Source organism: Mauremys reevesii, linkage group 18 (assembly GCF_016161935.1).
Source record: "Mauremys reevesii isolate NIE-2019 linkage group 18, ASM1616193v1, whole genome shotgun sequence".
NCBI classification, from domain to species: Eukaryota; Metazoa; Chordata; order Testudines; family Geoemydidae; genus Mauremys; species Mauremys reevesii.
Window position 1 is genome coordinate 23,155,074 of NC_052640.1, and position 23,139 is coordinate 23,178,212.

The 23,139-nt window shown below is 50.1% G+C and overlaps 1 protein-coding gene and 1 long non-coding RNA gene across 2 annotated transcripts in view; both read right to left on the reverse strand.

Annotated features, from left to right (window-relative positions):
• SRRM4 (serine/arginine repetitive matrix 4) overlaps nucleotides 1-6,938 on the reverse strand; it is a 194,911-nt gene extending 187,973 nt beyond the window's left edge. The window contains exon 1 of the mRNA XM_039505393.1: nucleotides 6,456-6,938. Coding sequence (XP_039361327.1) covers nucleotides 6,456-6,523 — 68 coding nt within the window. The 5' untranslated portion in view covers nucleotides 6,524-6,938. The remainder of the gene's footprint in view (nucleotides 1-6,455) is intronic.
• A 40-nt stretch (nucleotides 6,939-6,978) lies between these two features.
• Nucleotides 6,979-23,139, reverse strand: part of LOC120386259 — a 117,479-nt gene continuing 101,318 nt past the window's right edge. The window contains exon 5 of the long non-coding RNA XR_005589615.1: nucleotides 6,979-7,054. This is a non-coding gene — a long non-coding RNA (uncharacterized LOC120386259). The remainder of the gene's footprint in view (nucleotides 7,055-23,139) is intronic.

The following is a 23,139-nucleotide window of genomic DNA, read 5'->3' on the forward strand; positions in this document are numbered from 1 at the left end:
TTTAATAGCACTTCCCAAATGTGTCATCATTAGAGACCCCAACTGAGATCAGCAACCCATCGTGCTCAGGTGCTGTGCACACATACATAATAAGAGACAGTCCCTGCCCTGAAGAGCTTACTATCTAAACAGAAGTTGCTCACGCTGGTGTAAATGCACCAATCTCAATGGAGCTGATCCTCATTTACACTGGATTAAGTGCAAGGAGTATCCGGCCTCCATTTAAATAGCTCATTCATGAGATCTGGTCAATTCAAATAATTCTACATCCCCTCCCCCACTGAGTTTAAGTCATTGTCTTGGGGCCTCTGTTTACCAGTTCATGCAGCACTCCACAAGGGGTGCAGATAATGTGCAGAACTCCCCTCCGCCCCTCAAGATGGCCTGTGCGACACTTGGAAAACGTAGCTCAACCTTCTGGCTATTGGTTGCTGTGAGGATCAGTTCCTTGAGCGTGCTTTGAGATCCTTTGCTGAAGGGTACAAATAGGATTGCTGCAGATAAAATGTTCTAGCCGGCAGAAAGAAGCCTCCTCCCCTGCAGCAGGGAATGTGCCGGGGAAAGGAGCCGAGGCGACAGCAAGCTGCCGGCTGACGAGGAAGAAGGGGAGTAAATGAAGAGCTGCCAGGGCTGGTGGATGGTTACTGGGTGGTGACGAGAGATTGCTTCATGCAGCGAGACAGTTCAATGTCTTGAGCAGGTGGCCTCAGGGATGTGCAAACAGCTGGGAAATATGAAGGCAGCGAGTCTCCCCCTCCCCCAGCGAGCCTGGTGATAAATAAGTGACGAGTCTCAAATGCAGAAGTGCAGTCTACCTTGAAGGCTGCAGAGGCTCTTGTAAGGCTGGGTGTATATATCACAAGCCAGGGCACCCCGATCGATCACATTCCTGGGGTAAGCTTCGAGGGCCCAGACTTAATCAGCCTTGCTGGGGATTGGAGCTGATGCCTGGGAACATCTATCCATCAAAACCAGAAACGAGGTGCACGCTCCAAGAGAGGCTGGTCACAAGGCTTGTGCACTGGCCTGGGGACGTTAGAGCGGAGAGGAGGCACTCCACTGCACCCGGCACGAAGGAAGAGGCACATTCATTTAAAGCCACGGCTGTCATTCACATTCAGCACCCACGAGCTCCGGAGGGAACTTCCTTTTAGTCCTCCTGGGATGTGATGAAAAATCTTGTAAGAGGATAGAACTTAAAGGGAAGGAGGCAATAATCCCTGGGAGGATCATTAGGACCCCTGATGCATTCAAAGCATATAATATTTGGATGCATGTAGCAAAGCAACAGAGACACTGTTTTCCGGGTATTGTACCTTTAATTCTCTAAGCACTCTGCGGTCTGCGGAGACAGGCAGCCATTGTGTGTCCAGTTCATGCAGACTGTTACAGAGACACACACAGTGCTCTCTCATAGAGACTACAGCTCTTTAGTTAATTTGTTAGTCACTTAAATTAAGGTCATTCTGACTGAAAGCACGTTTGGAGAAACCTAACAAATAGTCCGTATTTAATACCCTGTGCCAGCACTTGGGGCTCTGCTGAGTAATTAAAACACAACATGCAGCAAACAACCCTGGAAATTCAATACAGAACTGTGACGGGGGAGGGGGCTTCTTGTGTCAGCAGGTGTTGGAGCCCGGTGGGGAGAGGCTGAGCCCTTGCTGCTGGCAGTAATAGCTGGTTCGCTCCACCCTGGGCATCTGGGAAATGGCGTGTGAGGCAGGCAGGTTTCTGTAGGAAACAGCAGCAATTGCAGTAACTGCATGTGTGAAAAATTCCTGCTCCCTGCAGCTTTAGAAGAGCAGCACATGTTGTGCCTTACTGTCACTGACTAGTATCACCCTCTCTTTCAGCTTTCTGCAATGGCCCTGCATAGATCCGGATGCCAGCTGTGCAGCGGAGTCACGAAGACACTCATGGGTACTGTGAATGGCGGGCAGCATCCAGCTGGCATGGGGGTGGGGGTGAAGCAGTGGAAGGCGCCAGTGCACTGTAGCCACAGTGGTGCAAGCACATGCTTTCCCACCTGGTTTTCTGTTTGCTCTTCATTCACTCGATCTTCCCATCAAAGAAAGCTGCAGTCATGCTGTAGCAGAACCAGGGTTTAGCCGGTGCTTTTGCACATGCCAATGGCTTTTTCCATTCTGCAAGAACAAAAGGGCTTCCTCTCCTCATCTGCGAAAGCTGCCCTGCCCCGGTGTTTAGGTACGGGAGATGAAAGGGTGCAGCGACAGATAAGTGAGAGCACTGATCCTCAGCCTTGGAAAAGGGGAAGGAGCATGGAGGGGGGAGAGAGAGAGCGAGAGAACATGTTCTTTTCTGCCTTTTGTCTCAAGCTCTGAAGCCGAGAGTGAGATGAGGGAATGTAGATCACACTGTAATTTTCCCTTACAAGCTGCTGCAGAGCACAGGGTTGGTAGGTAGCCAGTGCCCAGGGGCCACTCAGCAATAACTCTCAACCATTTCTTTTACAAAAATGGTGCTTATTAAAGGTCAAATGTAGCTGGCGGTGGGGGTGGGAGGTTGATACAGGAAAGGGAAAGAGCAGGGGACGCTTTCCAGGGGAAGAACACACACACCCACACCTGGCCCAATCCTCAACTGGTATAAAATCAGTGGAGCTCCTGCTTTTTACACTAGTTATCCAGCCTACACAGTCTGTAGGGCAGGGGTGGCCAACCTGTGGCTCCGGAGCCACATGCGGCTCTTCAGAAGTTAATATGTGGCTCCTTGTACAGGCACCGACTCCGGGGCTGGAGCTACAGGCGCCAACTTTCCAATGTGCCGGGGGGTGCTCAGTGCTCAACCCCTGGCTCTGCCACAGGCCCTGCCCCCACTCCACCCCTTCCCGCCCCCTCCCCTGAGCCTGCTGTGCCCTCGCTCCTCCCCCTGCCCCCCAGAGCCTCCTGCACCCCACGAAACAGCTGATGGGGGGGGAGGGGAAGGTGCTGATTGGCAGGGATGCCGGTGGGTGGGAGGCTCTGGGCACAGGGCGGGGTAGCTGATGGGGAGCTGCTGATGTGTTACTGTGGCTCTTTGGCAATGTACATTGGTACATTCTGGCTCCTTCTCAGGCTCAGGTTGGCCACCCCTGCTGTAAAGGCTTCTGCATTGAAACATTGTCTATAAAATACAATGTTGCCCCAAGATTATTAGAACAGCTATGAAGGGGATCAGCTCCAAGGACCTCAGCTTTCCCCTGCATTCATTGCTTCCTCTAGCAGCCTCTGATCACGTCAATATCGCAAATCAGCTGCATTAAAACCAATTAGTGGCTAATAAAGTAAAGACAGCTTGACTCAGTCCCTCCTTGCCTTTGGGCAGAGGTGTCTCTGGTTACGGTGAGAGATCCAGAAACACAGGCCACTGGCTTGTGTTATTAAGTCTTATGATATTTGGCGGTTTTCTTAAAGCTCCGACTCCTGGAGTCATGTGACTATGTGAGAATCCCAGCTTTCATTAAGTAAGTTTCTAGACCCAATGGATGCTGAGACAAGCTTGAAAACGTGACCTTAACAGCTCCCAAACCAGAAGGCAAATACAAACCGAGCCCAGCATTCAAATAACCTCATGATCTTTGAGCACTTGGAGTTCGCCATGCTGCAGTACATCGGGGAGTACTGATCTCCTGGGAGTGCTCATTTAAAGGGACAGTGTGTTTGCTGCTCTTTGCCCTGGAGGCTTTAAAGCAACAGTGCTTCTCTCGGAGCGACGCAAGGCCGAGCCCTCGCTCACCTCCCATGCTAGTTACAGACACGGCTGGCTAGGAGAGGCCCAATGTCATTTAAGAAGTGAGCTGGCAGATGGCAATAGCTATTTCTCATAAAGGCTGAAATTCTGTGGAGCATCTCCAGGAGGCAAAGCACAGGGGGGAGTGGGGGCAGAGGTGCTCTCAGGATTCCGGCCGCTCCAGTAATTTGTGGCCCCATGATAGATTAGCGCAGTCCCTTTCTGTTCTGATATATGGCATCCTCCCAAGAGCTGCCTGTGAATCCTCCAGAACGCTCCCTCCCACAGCCTCCCTCCCACAACCTCTGACACACACCCGCCCACTCCCTATACTGGGAGCTTGTCCCAGCCCTACACTGCATCTCTGCTGAGGGGGTCCTCTCCTGGCCTCTTTCTGCTGCCACGTCAGGGGAATAGAATCCATCACAGAAAGATATCCACAGCTAAAGCACTATAGCTACTTACCTGTGTGTGTAAGTGTCTGCAGAGAACTAATTCCACAGCACAGTAGGCACCTAGAAACATGTTTTTAAATCAGGAAGTGCTCAGACCTGAAAATTCATCTCATGCAATGTGCAAAAACTCGCTACATTGAGCCCTGTTCATCACTGCTTAAACAGAGAGCTGGCACCTGTATACAGGGGGAAAGGTAAGAGGCCTATCCCCAGCGGCATAGAAGATCTGCTCATGATCTGAGACGGTACCAAATCAGCGAAGGGAAAAATATCAATGTGCCTCAGTGATTTTAGAGGAAAGTGCTAGAGTTTGCCTGGTTCTGATTTTGGTTAAAACATATGAGCAAAGTGAGAGAATAAAGGCTAATTAACAAATTCCCTGTTCTACTTACTAGGTGAATTTCTAAAGTAGTTTTAAATTAATTCAGGGATGAATCCAATGTTCACTGAAGTCATGGAAAGACGCTCGCTGATTTCAATGGAATCACGCATTGTAAGTGCCTGGCTCAGGATTACATGATGTGGACATGTATTTGTATGTTAAAACCTGACTATGGTTCATTTTAATACCTGGGAAAATCATGTGACATAACAAAATACTTGTTTCAGTTATCTGGAATTTTGCTTTTAGAATTAACACTGATACCTGCCACTGATGATCACAGTGACTGGTTGGTATGAACTTGACTAACCTTTAGAAGGGTTTTTATTAAGGATCCAGATATGGACAGAAATGGTCTTCCTAGAATAGAATTAAGTGAGATTATAGCACCTTGATTACTATGCATTGCAGTCACTGAATGTGATCACTAAGTGATAAATTCCACACATCCAGTTCTCTTTACCCATTGTGGACCTATTTATTTTTCCTTTCTGTAACTTTTTATTTCTCTGACTATTGTTTTGTCTGGTTAATAAAACTTGTAGATGCAGAAAAAGCTTCGATTCTGCTTTCTTTGGCCTAAGTAACGGATTTGAAATGAATCCATAGAAAAATCTGGGATAGTTAATGAAAATCATTTAACCTTTTCTCACCCATGTATCTTAATGGACACAGCTCCCACTTCTCTCTCTCTCTCACTCACAACCTTCTCTCATCACTCAGTTCATCTCGGCTTCAATTCTTTACAATGCCTGCTCGTTACACAGCAGTCAACGCAGAGGAAATTTTGCTCAGAGTGCTTAGTGCGTCAGTGCTTAGAGTAGCCGATTCTATCCTCACACACAGTAGAACTGCCCTCTGGGAATATCCCCCATCAGAAGGAGCTGTCCCAAAGGCGTAGGGCTGGCTGAGTCCCGGAGGTGTCAGGGATGTGAGGAAGTAAGGGGAGTGGCCAACAGGTGGCCACACAAAGCCACTAACTTAAATAGCCCCTGGGACTGCTCTAAGTAGCACCAACAGCCATGCAAGCCCAGAGTCTAAAGGATGCAAAATGATGTAGCCTTTACTCCCAGAGCCAGGCTGGGCCTCCACAGAATCTGTCCCATGCTGAATGGACCCTTCGAGCCAGCCTGTTCCCACACTGCCTCCCCTTGCTCATGTTCCTTCGGTGAACATCCAATGAGGCTTCGAACAGCGGGGAAGTGAAACACAGCAAGGCCGGGCAGCAAGCAGCAGCAGAAAGAAATCAATGCTGGCCAAGCAGCTGAGGAATAAGTGAAGGGAAAGAAGTGGCATGTTCTAAAAGCCTATTATGTATAATGGAGAGGAAGAAAACTGCCGTAAAATAAAGGCACTCAACAGTGTCGCTTTAAGCATTAAATAGGCTTCTACTACAAAAGCTCTTTCTATTTAAAAAGCTTCCCGATTTGAACGGGAGGCATTGCTATGTTCTGACAAAGCCTGGGCTCCCTCACTTATCCAGAGTCCTGGCGTCACATGCTTTTAACCTGCCTTGTAATGACTGACTCCTGCCTGCGATCAGGCGGCCCTGCCGGTTTCCACCGCAGAGCAGACTCAGCTCGCTCTCAAAATAAACCCGCGCGCTCTGTGTTTCGTGAGATGAGCCTGGCTCGCTGGGGAGGGGAAGAGGACATGGCCCCCAGGGGTCGGCTCAGGAGGAAGAGAAAGTTCTTCCAGTGATCAGTACCTGCGTGGGATGGAAACAATCGAGTGTGATCACATCCTGCCAGGCAGACACGGACCCACCACCATCGCCAACATGTATTATTGCAGATTTGTCTCTTGGTTTCTGGAGACTCGAGAGATCTAACGAGGTAGGTCTCTTCCTGCCAGAGGGAGGGCAGTGCTGACCCTTTCAAACTCACCTTGTATTTATCCAGCAAACACACACACACACGTTTGGGGAGGGCAGGGCGGAATCAGGCTCCTCCATAGATGGGCGCAGGTAACTTCTGGAATCCTGGCTAAGGAGGGTTCATTAATTAAGCAATATTTCCCTGGAGAGGGGAGGGGAGGAGATGGAGTGCACGGGCTCTCTCTCCCCCCATTCCATGGGTACAGTAGATGAGAGATTTCTGACATCCTGCTCTTCAAGGCTCATTGTGCCATGTGACACTCAAATAAAACCAGCTGCTGTTCATCTCCCCGACTGCCAAGCCAGCAGGGACAAGGGGGTCTCTGGCCTCTCTGAGGGCACGAGCTCTAGCGGATCATAAGTGTGCTGCCGGGAGGCTAGATGGCAGAGTGGATTAAATAAAAGTCACAAATGAAGTGAGTTCAAAGGTCTCGGCCAGGGGTGTCCGGGGTGACAAGGGCCAGAGGAGTGCCTACACGACAGCAGCAGCAGCCAAGCATCAACACCAGCGTGGTAAGGACGTACCTGCGCTCGGCAGAAGCTCCGAAGTAGAGTAGCAGGAGACATTTGCGACTCACCAGGACTAAGGCAGAGATGCAGCAGGGTGAGCTGTGAAAGGGAGAGCAAGAGAAGAGGTGATACACGCTGGGATTGAGGTACAGCCATAAAGCCGCGGCGGAGGCTGATGCTTGGCTAGAAGGAGTTAAGGCGGGTCAGGCCTGAGGTGCTGGCAAGAGAGCACACCAGTTCAGCATACTGGCGCCAGCCAGAGCTGCCTGTCTCTCACTGTCAGGAGCGTGAGAATTCACCCCCACCATTCCCAAAGGAAAGCCCGGTGCAGCGAGACACAGGAAAGGAACATACAGAAGAAACCTGAGCGGCAGGACAACCGGGCTCCTGCGTGAGCCAGCGAGCAGATGGCCCCGCTGCCCAGCTCAGACTGGAGGAATGCATTGTGCTTCAGAGGACGCTTGGCTTTCCACTCTGCTTGGCGCAGGGGCCTGTTCCTCACTGAAACTACCAGTGCGCACGCACGCATGCTTTCAAATATTAAACCCTGAGGAGACAAACTCTGAGGGCCCACACCATAGTGGCTCCCAGTAAGGACTGGCTGCAGCTGGGAGCCACAGGGCAGCTTTCTGTAGCTCCCCAATCCTGGAACTGCTTTTCCATGGTTCTAACCCCAGAATGATTAGATCAGCTTTAAGGCTGCTCTAACTTACACCATCTCAGGGGCTCAGTGTACTCTGGTCATGCTCTGAGCACTCCTCCAAGTCACACTCGGTGTCAGGGAGGGGTGGGTTGAGATGGGGCTGAGCTCTACAGCAGGCAAGGATTCCCCCTTACCAAAGTGACACCCAACTGGCCCCTTAGACTGTTACAGGAGTGTTCTATAAATGGGAGATGTTTCCCTGTACGAAGATAGTTAACAGATTCATTACCAGTAGATGGCACTCGCGAATACATTACATGGATCAGGTTTGGTAGGACCAATAACACTTCTGGTTATTGTACAATGCAGCTTTTCACATCCACTCTTAACACAGGCACCTCACATGCACAAAGGGGTAAGGGCACATTATTCTGTCCATTTTACAGCTGGGGAAACTGAGACCCGGAGACATTAGGGGATCAGACCACGGTAACACAGAAAGGTTGTGACGGAGCTAGGAAGAAAACCCAGCACAGTGCCTTAACCATGAGACTATCCTTCCTCTTATGAATCCTTCCATTATCCTCACAGCAAGTAGCACTTACTCACAGAAGGAGCCCCATTGAAACCAGTGGGACTCCTCATGTGAGTAAGTATTACTCAGTGTGAGTAACGGTGGCAAAAATCAGGGCCTTGTGTGCCATTTCACTTGTTCTGGATAATTCATGAAGCTGCAGCCTTGCCTGCACATTGAAATGGGGTGTCTGAATTCACAGGGGAAATGAACGGTCACCAGTTAAAAAAAAATGTATTCTTCAGGGTAACCAAAGCACCACAGCTTAGGCATCCCCAGGGTGATGCATGGAGAAGTACTAACTGCAGGCAAGACTGAAGGATGGTCCAGTGATAGGGCTTCTGCCTACGATTTGGGAGGCCTGGCTTCAAATTCCTCCTCTTCCACAGCCCTGCCAGAGCCAGATTTTCAAGTGCTCAACGCTCACAACCGGCCCCCAATTTTCCAAAGAGAGCTCAGCTCTAGAGCCAGTTGATTTTTTTGACCAAACAGATTTTCCCAATGAAATATGAGGCTTTGTCAAAATCTATTTTTTCCTCACAGGAAAATTTGATTTTGACAAAGTTTCCCAGTGGGAAAATTCAAAAACAAACCAACTTCCAAAGTCAATTCAAATCAACACTGCAACCCAAAATATTTAACCGCAAGGTTGACATTCTGACAGTACCAGCATTTTGAAATAACACGTTTTGATCAAAAAAGCATCAAGATTGTTTGGTTCAGAAGATCAAATCGAAGGTCTTCTGAACTTTCCCATTTAGTGAAAAGTCAGTGTGTTGATTTTTTTTTTGGTCCTGTTTTAGGATGAAAACAATCCAAATATTGGAACCTCCAATATGACAGAAATGCCACTTTCTGAAGAGCTCAACTCAGCATTCATTTCGGAAACCTGGGTGCTGTGCCCAGAGCGCTCAGTGCTCTGCACCTTCCATTGTAATACCTCAGGCCAGACTTCTAGAAGAGATTGTGGGAGCTGAGCCCACCTGGAAATTCCAGCGTTGGAGGCTTAGATCAGCAGTTCATGGGGATTTACGTCTAACAGCAACCATGAGAGGCAATGGAGACTGACTCCCCCACCCCCGGGAGCGGCTTTCAGAACGCTGAGGCAGATCATGTGACTGGGGCCAGGAAATAATGTTTCCTGAGATCCCACAGGTCAGAACTATGTTACACAAGGACCGGCCCCCTGGGATGCAGAAGTTGGGTGCCTAATTAGTCCCCTGAATTAAACCCTGGGTGCTTCTGCTCTGGTTTCCGAGGAGCCCGGCCTGCTGGAAGGCATTCCGCTCCTCTGAAAGTCAGGCCACTGAAAACAATTATGGCCTTGGGGCTAAGCCAGCCTGTAGCAAAGGCCCTTCATTTCCTTCCAGGCACTTTTTTTTTACTGCAGATGTTTTTGTTCCGTGCTGAGGTTACCACCCAGATGGTGCCATTTACTGATGACCGTTCGCTGGGAGAGGAGGAATCTTTGCTCACTGGCTGAGATCTGGACCCTCTCCCTTTTGGAAGTGAGCAGAGAGTTGCGCTCTAGGGCCCGACAGCTGGCCTGTTGAGTTCTAGCCCCACTTCTAACAGTCACTCCCTGTGTAACCTTAGAGCCAGGGGTTTTCATAGATTCCGTGGCCAGAAGGCACCTCTGCAATCATCTGATCTGGCCTCCTGCATAACACAGGCTGGAGAACTGCCCCCAAATAGTTCCCAGAACAGTAGGCAAGACACCCAAACTCACTGGGCGTCAACCCCATCTGAGAAGGGGGCTACTAATGCACATGTTTGGAAAGCATCGGCGTATGAAGGAGACGGTCTGCGACTCCACGTTAAGGCTGTTATAGTGCCTGAGGAGTTTACATCTGATGGTTGGTGAAATCTAAGTATGGCACTCGCAACCAATTTGGGGTTTGTGTCCTGCTTCCGAGCAGTGTGCCCAGAGGTTGGTACTCCCATTCTTGAGCCACTGCAGGACAGCTTGACTTTCATGTCTGTCAATTAGGAGCTGTAAGAGATGCCAAGAATGACCTAAGCTGACATGAATTTAGCATAGTTACTTCTGGCCAGGACAAGAGAGGCAGGAATGCAGGAACTGCCGAACCAGACGAGACCAGTGTATCCTGTGTTGAGTTCCCTGACTCTGACAGTAGCCGATAAGAGATGCTTCAGAGGGAGGAGTGTGGTTAAGAACCACCCCGACAATGGATAGCTTTGTGCTCAAACATGCCAAAGTTTAACACCAGGTGTTTAGTCACTGGTTTAGTCCTGAAGCATACGGGTTTATCTCACTTACAAATTTTTATTCTATTGAGTGTAAGTGCAGATATTCTCATGTTCATAAAAATGACGAATCATTTTTGAATTCTACTAAGCTCTTTGCCTCCATAATATCATGTGATGATGAGTTCCACGGGGTTGTATGTTTATATAAAAGAATAGTACCTGCTTTTAGCACCTCTTCTTATCCATTTTAAATTTGCGGCCTTTTTAACTTCACTGAGCACCCCTTTTTTCTTCTCATGAGAGCAGGTAAACAGGAGCACTTGACTGAACTTCTCCAAACCATTCATTATTTTATGTTGCTCTGTCATGTCCTCTCTAAACTAATTTTCTAAATTCCTTCTCTGTGGGAGAGCCTTTCTAGTCTGCTAATCATTTTGGATGTCTTCTATCTGTCTTTCTCTCTCTGCTATATCTTTATTGAGATGGGGGAGCCAGAACTGAATACATTATTCAAGTTGTGGGTGTACCGTCCCTTTATATAATGGCATTATCATATTTTCAATACTATTCTCTATTCTTTTCTCAATACAGCCTAAAAGGTTTGCTTTTTTCAACTGCTGCTATGCATTGAGCAGAGGCTTTTGCGGAGCTGTCCACAATGACTCCTAGATCTCTTTCCCAGGTGATTATTGTGGAGCCCAGCAATGTATTGAAATAATTAAAAATGGTCCTTCCAAAGCACACAGCCTCACGCTTATTGTCTTGCACATTGAATTTCATCTGCCATTGTGCTGCTTATTCGCTGGCTTTCTTAGATCCTCCTTAGGCTCCTTACCGTCTCTAGTCTAGACAAACCTAAATAAGCGTGAAGTCCTCAAATGTTGCCATTTCACTCTTCACCCTTTTCCCCAAATCTGTTCATGAACACTGCTCCTAATGGGGGTTATGGGACACCTCACCTCCTTCCATGCTCAAACTTGAACAGTTCTCCTTACCACTTTGGTTTTTGGCCTTTCAGTCGTGCATCTTACTCCCTTTGTCTTTACCGCTGGCTGCATCATGGTCCTCTGTGTTGGCTTCACAGCTCCACCAGGTTATTAGAAATCTCATCATCGAGTTTTGGTTCTTGCTCCAAAAATCAGGGGTCCTGAGAGCTTCCCTCCAAATATCTGTCCGTGTCCATGTCTGCCTCTAGCTGCTGGCCGCATGCTGAGGTGCTGTCATGGGGGCATTCTTAAACAAAGCTGTGCCCCAGAGAGAGGAGCGTAGTCACTGGTACTGGAAGTTGCATGCAACTTCGACCGAATGCTAGCAGGCCTATTTGCAGTGCTGGGTGACATCCAGCCGGAAATAGATACATGGCAAGAAGAGGCCGCAGTGTGGGAGGTGCTGGGATCTTGTGGGAAAGCACTGCAGGACTAGCAGCCTTTGATTGTTGTGTCCGTGGTGCCAGCCTGCATCCATGTTACTGATAGCTTGAGTTTGCAGCTCCTGAGGGAATCTTGCAGGTCTGTGCCAGCCACTTCATGTTATTGACACCACTACAGATGAGTGACAGGTTCTTGTGGGCGGGCAGGGATTGAGTTAATGGGAACACTTGAGCTCCGATTTGACCTCATGTTACTTCACTAGTGGAAACAGGCCTGTCGCCATGGCAGAGCTTTAATCTTCGCCATGTGGCTACTAATTTAACTCAACACCTGTTTGTGAGGGACTTTATCCAAAGGCATTTCAAAAATCCCTGTAAACTCTATCTCCTAGTCTGTAGATTCCCTGAAGAATTCTAATAGACTAGAGAAGCACGGGTTTTCTGGTACAGAAGCTCTTCTGGTTCTCTCCTATCATCTCAGTTTTAAACCTCTGTATTGAATGACTGTTCTTCGACTGCTTTCGTATGTCCCTTACAGCAAGAGAGAGAGTGTGTGTGTGTGTGTGTGTGTGTGTGTGTGTGTGTGTGTGGTTTGTCATTTAGCAGGACCTTCTGACCCTTCCCACTATCAGGAGGGCTTAGGCCCAAGGCCTTCAGTTTCAAGCCAGGCGCAGGCTGCAGAAAGTCCATGTCTCTCGGTGACCATCATTTGTGCTGTCTGAAGAGCCTGGCTGAGGGTTATGTTAGAGACAGATGCGCCACTTGTCATGGCTTCAAGAGCAGGACAAAGAAGCGCAGGGAGGAGCGTCTCTGTTACATCCTCACGGAGGCAGCCCTGAGACCAGTGTTGGAACCTCCTGAGTCAGCGAAAGGAAGCTCCTCAGTGATGCCTTCCCAGGGTGCTTCCTCATTCTCCTGAAAGGGCTGGAGCAGGAGTTGATCCCCAGCACTGGGACTGTCGTCTTTGAGGGTCAGGGCTTCTGAACAGTCCCAGCCTCAGCAGCATACATAAAAATTGGTGTTCGGGACTCCTCCACAAAAGGTCAGTCTGGTGACAATGGTAGAGCGCTCCCAGGAACCAGCAACCAGGGTCTGCTCAAGCTCTGACCTTGTTGCTGTTTCCTTGAGCTCTTTCCTACCTTTCTGCCCCATCATCTGGCCCAATCTCTGGGTTACCACTGGGGCCTCCTCCGCTCCCCATGGCTACTTCCCCCTCTCGGCTACTTGCTGGAGCCCATAGTGCAAGACTGGTTCCCAGGGCTCACTCTCCACCTGGCCCTCCTCCTTGTACCAAGCCAACTCCCCTCCCCTCTAGGGAGTGACGGCACAGCTCCTCCCTGCAGACCTCCTCCCACCACCAACTTCCTTTCTTTATAAGCCTCTCCCAGCTGCTGCCCCAGCCTTTCAGCCTTACCAGTCCCTGGCTCCCCTCCAGGTGCAGCCTGTGGGTTAATTGGTCTGGTTTAGCTGTTTGGGCCTTGTGTGGAGTGGGCACCCCGTCCCACGCCCCTAACGCGCCACTAGAGAAACTCTGGCACCACTGCCCACTCCTACAATGTAATGCACGTATGCAACATGTCTCGACCAACAGTTACGAAAGGTAACTAACCTCCCCCCATTCCCCGAACCAGTCTGCCTGGCACTGACGTGGATGCACTGGATCAATTCAGGACCTTCGTTAAAGAGGGGGGACAATATTGGTTACTGTCCAGTTTGCTGCTCCAGCAGCCAGTTGTAATGATGACAATGCACATTGCATTGGCTCTCCTTTGTCTCGCCTGCTGGAACAGTTTCATACAGACAAGTATCATTTGGTTGAGTCCCGGCTGCCCTGAGTGTCCAATCTGGCGTATCTGGCCCAACGAGTCCAGTGACTAGACGGGGAGGGACTCTTTGAACTACAGTTAACAGACACCAGGGACCACTGAGTGTGATGTGTGCAGACCCTCTGACCTTTCCAATAACCCCCCACACCTTGCTCCAGAGACCAGCAGCTTTCCCATTAACCGTGCCTCTTTAGCATGAATCTGGTGTAATTTAAATCTAAGTGCTTGAAAAGTTGCTCTGATTGAATGTAAATGGGAAGCTTTCTGGGTTGTAAAGCAGGCCTCTTGCAGGTTTATATCACTTCCATTTCATTGCAATTACAGAGCACTCTAGAGAGGGGTTCACTGCAGCACAGAAGTGAAGTGTCTTCTCCAGCCTTTTCCAGTGAATGAGTGGCAGAGCTGGGAATGGAACCCAGGAGTCCTGTCTCTTGGGCTGTTGCTCTGTCCACACGCTCACCGTCCCCTGACTCTCTGAAGGGTTTTTCTAGGCAGGGAAAGAAGATATAAGAAGACATGAGGGCGGCAGTCAGGCTGCCTTCGGCAGCATGCCTGCGGGAGGTCCGCCGGTTCCACGGTTTTGGTGGCAATTCAGCAGCGGGTACAGCGAAGGTGCGGGACCGGCAGACACGACGCCAAATCCGCGTTACCGGGGGAACTCCTGCAGGCGCGACGCCAAATCCGCGTTACCGGGGGACCTCCCGCAGGCGCGCCGCTGAATCATTGTTACTGGTGGACCTCCCGCAGGCGCACCGCTGAATCCATGTTACTGGTGGACCTCCCGCAGGCGCACCGCCGAATCCATGTTACTGGCAGACCTCCCGCAGGCGCACCGCCGAATCCGCATTACTGGTGGACCTCCCGCAGGCGCACCGCTGAATCCATGTTACTGGTGGACCTCCCGCAGGCGCACCGCCGAATCCATGTTACTGGTGGACCTCCCGCAGGCACACCGCCGAATCCATGTTACTGGCGGACCTCCCGCAGGCGCACCACCGAATCCGCGTTACCAGGGGACCTCCCGCAGGCATGCCACTGAATCTGCATTACCGGGGGACCTCCCGCAGGTGTGCCGCCGAATCCGCGTTACCGGCGGACCTCCCGCAGGCGTGCCGCCAAAAGCCGTCTGACTACCGTGCTTGGGGCAGCAAAATACATAGAGCCACCCCGGCTCTCTGTCACCTCCACAGGCAGCAGAAATCAATTTCTTTCCTTAACAGGCAATCAACTGAGCCACAAAAGACTTTCAAAGGGAGAGTGTGAGGATTGGCACAATTGTCCTATTAGGGCCACAGCGAGTCTGGCTCTTTCTTGAGGTGGTATTGATGAGCTGTTTTGCTGAGCTGGATTGAGAGAGATTGTGCAGCTGGAGCTGTTTTCAAGTGCCAAAGAACAGGGCACAAAGGTCCTGTTATGAAGATGGAGTGAGGGTGAAGCATATTGCAGCTGTGCATGTGTGTGTGTATGCGCAGCAGCAGCTGAATAGGGCAGCAGACTTTAATGTGGAGAGATTGACAAGGCCGTGATTTTCACCGGGGTGGCAGCCCTGCATCGGGAACGGTTATTTGCACCCCATGGGGGCGCAGTCAGCCCTGATCACAGCCATGCCTGCCCAAGAGGAGGGAGCATTGCCTCCGAGTTCACAGCATCCAGGCTGAATCGGGTAATGTGGTGAGTACAGTTGGCTGGACGTGTTTTTCCCTTCTCATGAAAAAAAATAAGATTTCAAAATTTCTCTCATTCCACATCAAGATAAAACCAAGGCCTGAAGTCTTTCATGAAAGATGAGAGAGAAAAAGAGCACACACCCACCTTGGCTAGCCAACAGGCCAATGGTTAGGATCCTCACCTGGAGGGCAGGTGATGCAGATTCAGGTCTCTAGGTAGAATCAGGTGGAGCAGGGACTTGAACCTGGGTCTCCTATATCCCAGGTGAGGCCATAGCCCTGGGGCTAATGACTCCTATGTGGTGGGCTTTCTGGCTTTGACCATAAATCCCATCTGGGACCTGCAATGCCTTATTGACTCTGGAACATTTCTGCGAGAAGGTTCTGATTTGATGGATGGGCATTTTCCGATGAGGACACGTTTTGTCGAAAAGGAGGAGGTGTCCCAAGCCAGAATCTTTAGTTAGGGTCTTTGGATATCGACCTGACCCTGAATAAGTAATAAGCAACATAAAATGTAGCATGGGGCTGTTTTATTGTAACTTTGCCATAACAAAAAGAAAAGCATTAGCCTGATCAGCTCCGGTCACGCATGCTAGAATGTCACCTTTCCAGGCCCCCAGCCTGGCACCCTCTGTCTGGTGGTGGCTATTGCTCTAGGTAGTGACCTGCCACCAGACTGACTAACAGACACGGGCTCAAACCCCAGCTACGAGGTGTAGCTCTCTCCTGGGCAGATCGCACCTACCCTGGGCAGATCCACTGGGGCAAGCCTTGTCTAGCTTGTCAAGGCCACAAAGTCTCATTGAACTGTTGTTGCAGTTGCTTGGTAATTCTAACTAGACAAAATAGGAGTAGAGAAGAGACTGCTCCTTCAGCTGAGCTATGTTACCCCCTTGGCTGCTGCCTCCCATTGCAGATCCCAGGCTGCGGCAGAAAGCAATGGCTTTACACTGGCATGCTGGCATTTCGCTGACCAGGATCTGTGCAGTGCAGCGATACTGCAGACAGGGGGGTGTCAGGAGAGTTTGCAGCCCTCGGGAACTGAGAAGAGTGCACTTAATGACCTTCAGAGGAACAACAGGAGTGCAAGGCGCTCTCTCTGGCTGTCAAATAATCTGTAAAGGTGGCTGTGGGGTGGGCGGAAGTTTAGGCTCTTACACACGTTTTTAGTCACATCAGTTTCCAGGTCTTATTCAGTTATAACTTAGCCTGGTTTAATGGGCATTTAAATTAGCCACAAATGGAACCGCACTGCAGCTGCAACTGTGTGCAAACATATATAAAATTACAGCATTTCACTAGTGCCTCAATGGGCAGTGTCTGCTCCTGAAACTTTCTGTTTGTTCTGTCGGGGCCATAAAAGTTTACACATTAGCAGGTGTGCTAACAATTAATAAAGCAAAGTGTTTAGTAGAATCCCCGCTGCTTCTTTTCTGTCCTGTTGTGTGGTGGCTGGAGAATGGGAACAGATGGTTCCTGCTTTGGCAGTTCCAATGTATTCAAATGCTGGCTTATGGCTCAAAGCAGGGCCTGGGGAGGTGGGGGCTTGGAGCCTGGCTTTGCTGCTACAGCAGCTGATAGGCGATGAGGCTTTTTCTTGCTCAGAGGTTTTTAAACTGTCCCTCTGTGCAGCGAGCCTGTGATGTTACCACAGTGGAAGATTCCTGGGAGCATTGACACCCAGATTTTTGAGGTATTTAGGTGCCAGTGGGAGTTAGGCCCTTTTGAGTATGTGGGCCTTAGTGTCTGTAAGAGTGAGGGGTAGGAAATCCCTCAGTTTAAGGACAGTGTTAACTCTTGGGACCAACCACAGCACGTGCTGATAGCTGTGGCACTTAGCGGCAAACTGCAGTGCTTAGCAGGATGCTGATCGATCAGCCTGGAAAGAATGATCAATAACCTGATGTGTGAGCAAGTGAGAGGGAATGTTACTGGGGGAAGGTGCCAGCCTATCTGATACCTGGGATTGGTGGGTGGAGCTTGCCAAAACAAGGAAAGTCCCGTGCCCCCCGCCCCACCTTCCCAGGTGAGAGTGACCTAGGGATCAATAGATTATGGGAGACCAAAAAAGAGAAAACAGGAAGAAAGGTGCAGGTCATGGGATCAAACATAAGTGATCCAGAGGGCGGCACCAAGCAGAGAACCCTGGGCGATGCCTGCTGCCCCCAGCTGAGGTCTGAGGAGTCAGTGTACGTCTCACAGAGAAACTCCGCTCAGATGTGTGACGGGCAAAGGCCCCACAGTCTGAAGCTGGCAGCCGCGCACACCGAAGCGTTCAGTCTATCTAGGGACGAGATACAGCCCAGGCAATGGCAAGGAAAACTTCCCCAGCAGCCTGCCTCAGTTTTCAGCTGGCCCAGCCTCTTTGTAGGGCTGTGAGGATGATTTACTCGCCGGGCTTATCCGGTCCTTGGCCTCTGCCAGCAAAGCTGCCGCTTACTGGGAGTTGAGGTGAAGGTTCCTGTGATGTGGGAGCAGCCTGGCACTGACCACTCCCTTTGCATAGGCCCCCAAAGCAGAGGGCAGTGACACCCAGCTACTCTGGTGCTGGATGCAAATTAGTGCCTGAGGGCAGAAAGGCCTGTCCCCACCACCAGGATCAGCCACCCCCCTAATGCTTTGGCCTGGTCGTTTGTCAAATGGGGCCATGATGATAATACTTTACACTTCAGCCTCTCCAACGTAGGGTTGCCAGGCGCCCGGTCGAAAAGGGACCCTGGTGGCTCCGGTCAGCACTGCTGAACAGACCATTAAAAGTCCGGTCGGCAGTGCAATGGGGGCCGGGGGCTAAGGCAGACTCCCTGCCTGCCCTAGCTCCACACGGCTCCCGGAAGCGGCCGCCAGGTTCCTGCAGCCGCTAAATGCATGGGAGGCCAGAGAGGCTCTGCGCACTGTCCCCGCCCAGAGGGCCGGCTCTGCAGCTCCCCTTGGCTGGGAACCGCGACCAGTGGGAGCTGTGGGTGTGGTGCCTGCAGGCGCGAGGGCACCGCATGGAGCCTTCCTGGCCGCCCGTGTGCTTAGGGGCTGCAGGGACCTGGCCGCCACTTCCTGGGAGCCGCAGTAAATGCCATTGAGACCCCAAACCTCCAGCCCAGAGCCCCCTCCTGCACCCCAAACCCTTCACCTCTGGCCCCACCCCAGAGCCTGCACCCCCAGCTGGAGTCCTCATACCCCCCTGCACTCCAACCTCCTGCCCCAGCCTGCAGCCCCCTCCTGCACCCCAAACCCTTCATCTCTGGCACCACCCCAGAGCCCACACCCCCAGATGGAGCCCTCACCTCCCCCCAACTTCCTGCCCCCGCACAGAGCCCCCTCCTGCACCCCAAGCCCCTTATCCCCAGCCCCGCCTCCAGAGTCTGCACCCCCAGACTCCTTAACCCTGCACCCTGAACCCCTCATTTCTGTCCCCACCCCAGAGCCCGCACCCCCAGCTGCAGCCCTCCCGCACCCCAAACCTCTGCCCCAGCCTGGTGAAAGCGAGTGAGGGTGAGGGAGAGCAAGCGGCAAAGGGAGGGGGGATGGAGCAAGCAGAGGTGGGGCCTTGAAGAAGGGGCAGGACCTCAGGCAAGGGGAGGGGCAGGAGTGGGGCAGGGGTGTTCAGTTTTGTGTGATTAGAAAGTTGGCAGCCCTATTCTGTCTCGCCAGCCAGGTAAGCCTGCCTTTGCGATAGACAGTCCCTTGCACCAACCATCACAGCAATAGTCACTTACTCCAGGTCAGTTGCACCTTAGATCTCACGCCAAAGGCAACACTTGTAGCCAACCCTATAATAAACTATCTAAACATTTATTAATAGGAAAAGGAAACAAGAGTTACTTACAAGGTTGAAGCAGGTCAATGTACATACACACAAATGAGTTACAAGCTTAAGTTTCAAAAAGTAATAGAAGCTTTTATAATGAGCAGGTGCTTATGACGGGTTGCTCCCCTTTGGATGCCACCTGATGTGCTGAGATACCCCTGAGCCTGTCTGTTGTGCCCTTTTTACCTGTCTTGCTGAGCCAACCGATTAAGCTTCCTCCAGCACACACAGGTAGGGCCACACCCAACTGCAGAATGAAACCGACACTGAGATGAGTTATGGGAAGGCTCAGCTTAAGGGACTTGCCCCAGCACTCAGGTGTCCACCTCCCTTGGAGTGCAGACCCAAAGGTAGATCATGAAATCCGCCTCCTCCCTCAATGTGGAGGAAGCTATGCACAGCCTCTTACACCCCCCCCCCCCCTTCAATTATGAATTGTACACACAGGGTTATGTTATAAACAAGAAAAGTTTACTAACTACAAAAAATAAATTTTAAGTGAACAAAAGAAGAAAGAGAGACAGAACAGAGATTACTGCAAAAAAAACAAAAAAAGGCAAGCTAAGCTCAACAGACTTAGAGAACAGGTTAGAAGATATAATTAATTTCTACTGTTATTTTTTTTTTTAGACAGGTTGCATGGTTCTATGTTTCAGTTCAGTTCTTCTTTTCAGAGTTTTCCTGTCAGTCAGGTCCCTCCCCCCTTCCACACCACTTCTCTTCCTTCCTTCCTTCCTTTCTTCTGGCCTTAGCAGCCTGAGAGAGAGGAGGAGTCTTTGCTTCTCACCCTACCACCCTAAATAAAGATTTACATAAGGGGCAGGCATTTTTTGCAGGCATCCTTCCCTCCCCTTCCTTTCCCCTGGAAAGTTAAGTTCCAGTGATGTTTAGTATCATCAGGTGACAAGACCACCTAACCTAGTGTCACCACTCGTCTCCGGTCGCCTCCCAGGGAAAGAGAGATCTTCTTCATCTTCTTCCTTGTTCTTCATCCTTCTCATGGCCCATCATATCCATCTGCCTGGTGGTCATCTTTCCCCCCCACACACCCAGTTTTAATTGTTACATAGTCCATACATATACAATAAATAATACAACAATACAAAATGCAAAAAATTGCCTATGCCAGCAAATTTATGCTGCTCTTTCTCTTTCTCTTCTTTCTTCTTTTTCTTTTCTTTTTCTTGGGGTGCCCCCTGAATTGTCCTAGAGGAAGGGAGGGAGAGTAGAGGAGGGGAGGAGGAGGGAGAGGGACCTGACTCCCTCTCCCTCCCCCTGAGGATAGCCAGGGGCCCTGAGGACTGTGGTGTGACTTCCCTGGCCTTCTTCCTCCCTCCCCTCCTCCTTCCCTTGGGGCTTGCTCTCTCCTGCCTTCTCCAGGTGCCCCTTCCCTCCTGCCCTGGGTTTCCCCTTAGCTTTACCTTCTTCCTCTCACTCCTCTGCTCCCTTCCTCTCCAAACTCTCCTCCTTCTCTGCTCTCCTGCTCCAACTCCCAAACTCAAAACTCTCCCTCCAAACCCTCCTGTCTGCACCAATCCACACTGCTCAATCTGTCACTGTTGAACTCCCATCTGCTATGGCTTGACTGAGGGTGACTGCTTGCTGCTGACTGGCTTAGCTCTAAATGGCTTTCTTCTTCCCTAACAATCTATAAGGGCTCCCTTTCTTCTCTCCTGCTGCTCTCTAACTGCTGCTCTCTGCATTCAAATCTGCTGCTGTATCACAGTAAATCATAACCTTTTCAATCAATCTTTTCAATGATCTCTTTTTGCAATAACCATCTGCATATGTGATATCTGTATTATCAGCATATTATCATAATAATATTATATTGAATAGTTCATGAAGTATATGAGCTGTATGTAATAAATATGCCTAAGCACTTTTCTACCTAAGCCTTAAGCACTGAGCAATGAGCCCAGCTAATCTGCATTAGCAGCTGATTGATCCTTCTCTTCTTCCCCCTCTCTTCTCTGGGCTTGGCTCAGAGCTGCTTTGCAGTCTCACTTGCCATGGGGATCTCCATGGGATGGGGGGGGAAGGGGGAGAGACTTCTGGGTGGGTCATCTGGGGTGGCCATCCTGTCTTTGTGGACCTGGACCTGGCACTCACACCTTCCACGTTAGATCACACATTCACATCTAGCTAGGTTGTACACACTATGTTAGGTTTACATTACTTTACTACAGAGTTTACACTAGTAGGAGGGCACCCTTACTTCCCCCCCTTCCCTTGCTTGGGTGTGGGTCAGTGGCCTGGCACAGTGGCTTCCCAGGGCTGGCAGTGGAGGCCCTCCTGCCCCACTGCCCCAGGAGCCCTCCTGCCCCACCAGGTAAGTCCACAGACTACTGTTGAGACATGGGGACCTTGGCATGAGCGGGCACCTGGTCTGCCAGCGTCACAGCGCACATCAACTCCCCTGTCCTCTCGGAATTTTACCAAGCTTCCCAACACATTGGATTCAGTTTCACTTTGAATCTGGGGTCAAGGTTTGCAGTGGCTCCGTTTTAAACCAGCCCATTTACACTCGTCCCATATGCACACACATCTGTATTCCCACAGATGCAGACAGAGGCATAGACATGGTCGACTCCCTTTAGTGTGAACACGTGTACATGAGCTCACAGCACATATATGAATACATATGAGCATGTGTGCATGCCTGTGTAATACAGGCAATTGTTACCTTCTAATAGATGGACCTAAACTAAATACCAAGTGTAGAGAAAGTCTGGATCTGGATCCGGACCCAAACTTTGCTGTGTCTTCCTCTCCAGAATAGAAAGAAAGAAAGAAAGAAACTCCCAATTGGAACAACTCTAAACCCCAGGGAAATTAGCATGCAAACTTCACTGTGTAGGCAATGTCAGCTCGTAAAACCACAAACCCACACAAACACACCAGTCATTTGGCACACTTGCATGCTTATATTCAGCTACAGACACACACACCTATAATCATATGTAATCAGACACAAATATCCCTGCACACTCATGTGTGCATTCTTGGACACGCACATGCAATCAGATACACACCAAGCACACCTATATAGTAGCTACACAGTCTCACACATATGACATGCTCCATTTACTAGTACAGTTTCGAATTACTCCCTAAATGAAAGATTCATGTTTACCCAGGGGTGGGGGGAAGCTATTTAAAATTCCACAGCACAAAATTTGCAATATTTCTTGCAATTTAGCTCATGCGTCAAGTATCATTGAATCATACAGTAATAACGTGCAATGGTAGCAGACTAGGTGCACAGTATCTATCACATTCTATTTCTACCCTCTGAAGCAGAAAGATGGTTTGATGGGCATGAGTTTGGGACCTACTTAGATCAAAGAAACAAACAGCAGGACATTAATCGGGGAAAGCTACGCTAGTTACCATAGGAAGTAAAGGGCATGGAGAAAGCTGAGCACCGTAACATAACATGCTACCAAAGAGGGGAGAGGAAAACCCTAGGTGGGGCAGCTAAAACCATGACTGGCTGACTTTCAGAGATGGATCAAACCCTTCCTAGAAGAGGCAGCAAAAGGGTCTGTTTCCATTAGGAAACCTTACAGGCACACATCCTCAGCGGGTGTAGATGAAGTCAACACAAGGGTGAGGAACTGAGTCAGCTGACAGCAATGCTGACCATGGCTTGGCCTAGTCTACAGCAACCAGGCAACTGTGGTCAGCCTTACATCGGTGAGTGAAACTTCACCCAGTCGGCAACACAGCCACAACCCTCGACTATGCCCCAACAGTCCCCGTCCAAGTTAACAGGCAGCTGTGGGAGCCAAAGGCACTATGGAGTGTTACACTCAGGATAAAAAAAAAAAAGGAGTGAGGGATCTGTATGTTGCCTGTGTTGGTCTGGGTTTTTGGAAGGATCGTGTAGAAGTTCCATGCACTTTGAAGCAAAGAAGACAAACCCAATAATCGTTTATAAAAATGAACGACAAAATTCGACTCCCCGCCCTCTTCCCCCACATTGGATTTTACATACTAAATAATCCCTGCCAAGCGGTACGAGCGATCACTCCACTATGGAGTCACCTGCCTGGAGGGCTCCACGTTTGTTTGAAAGGAAAGAAG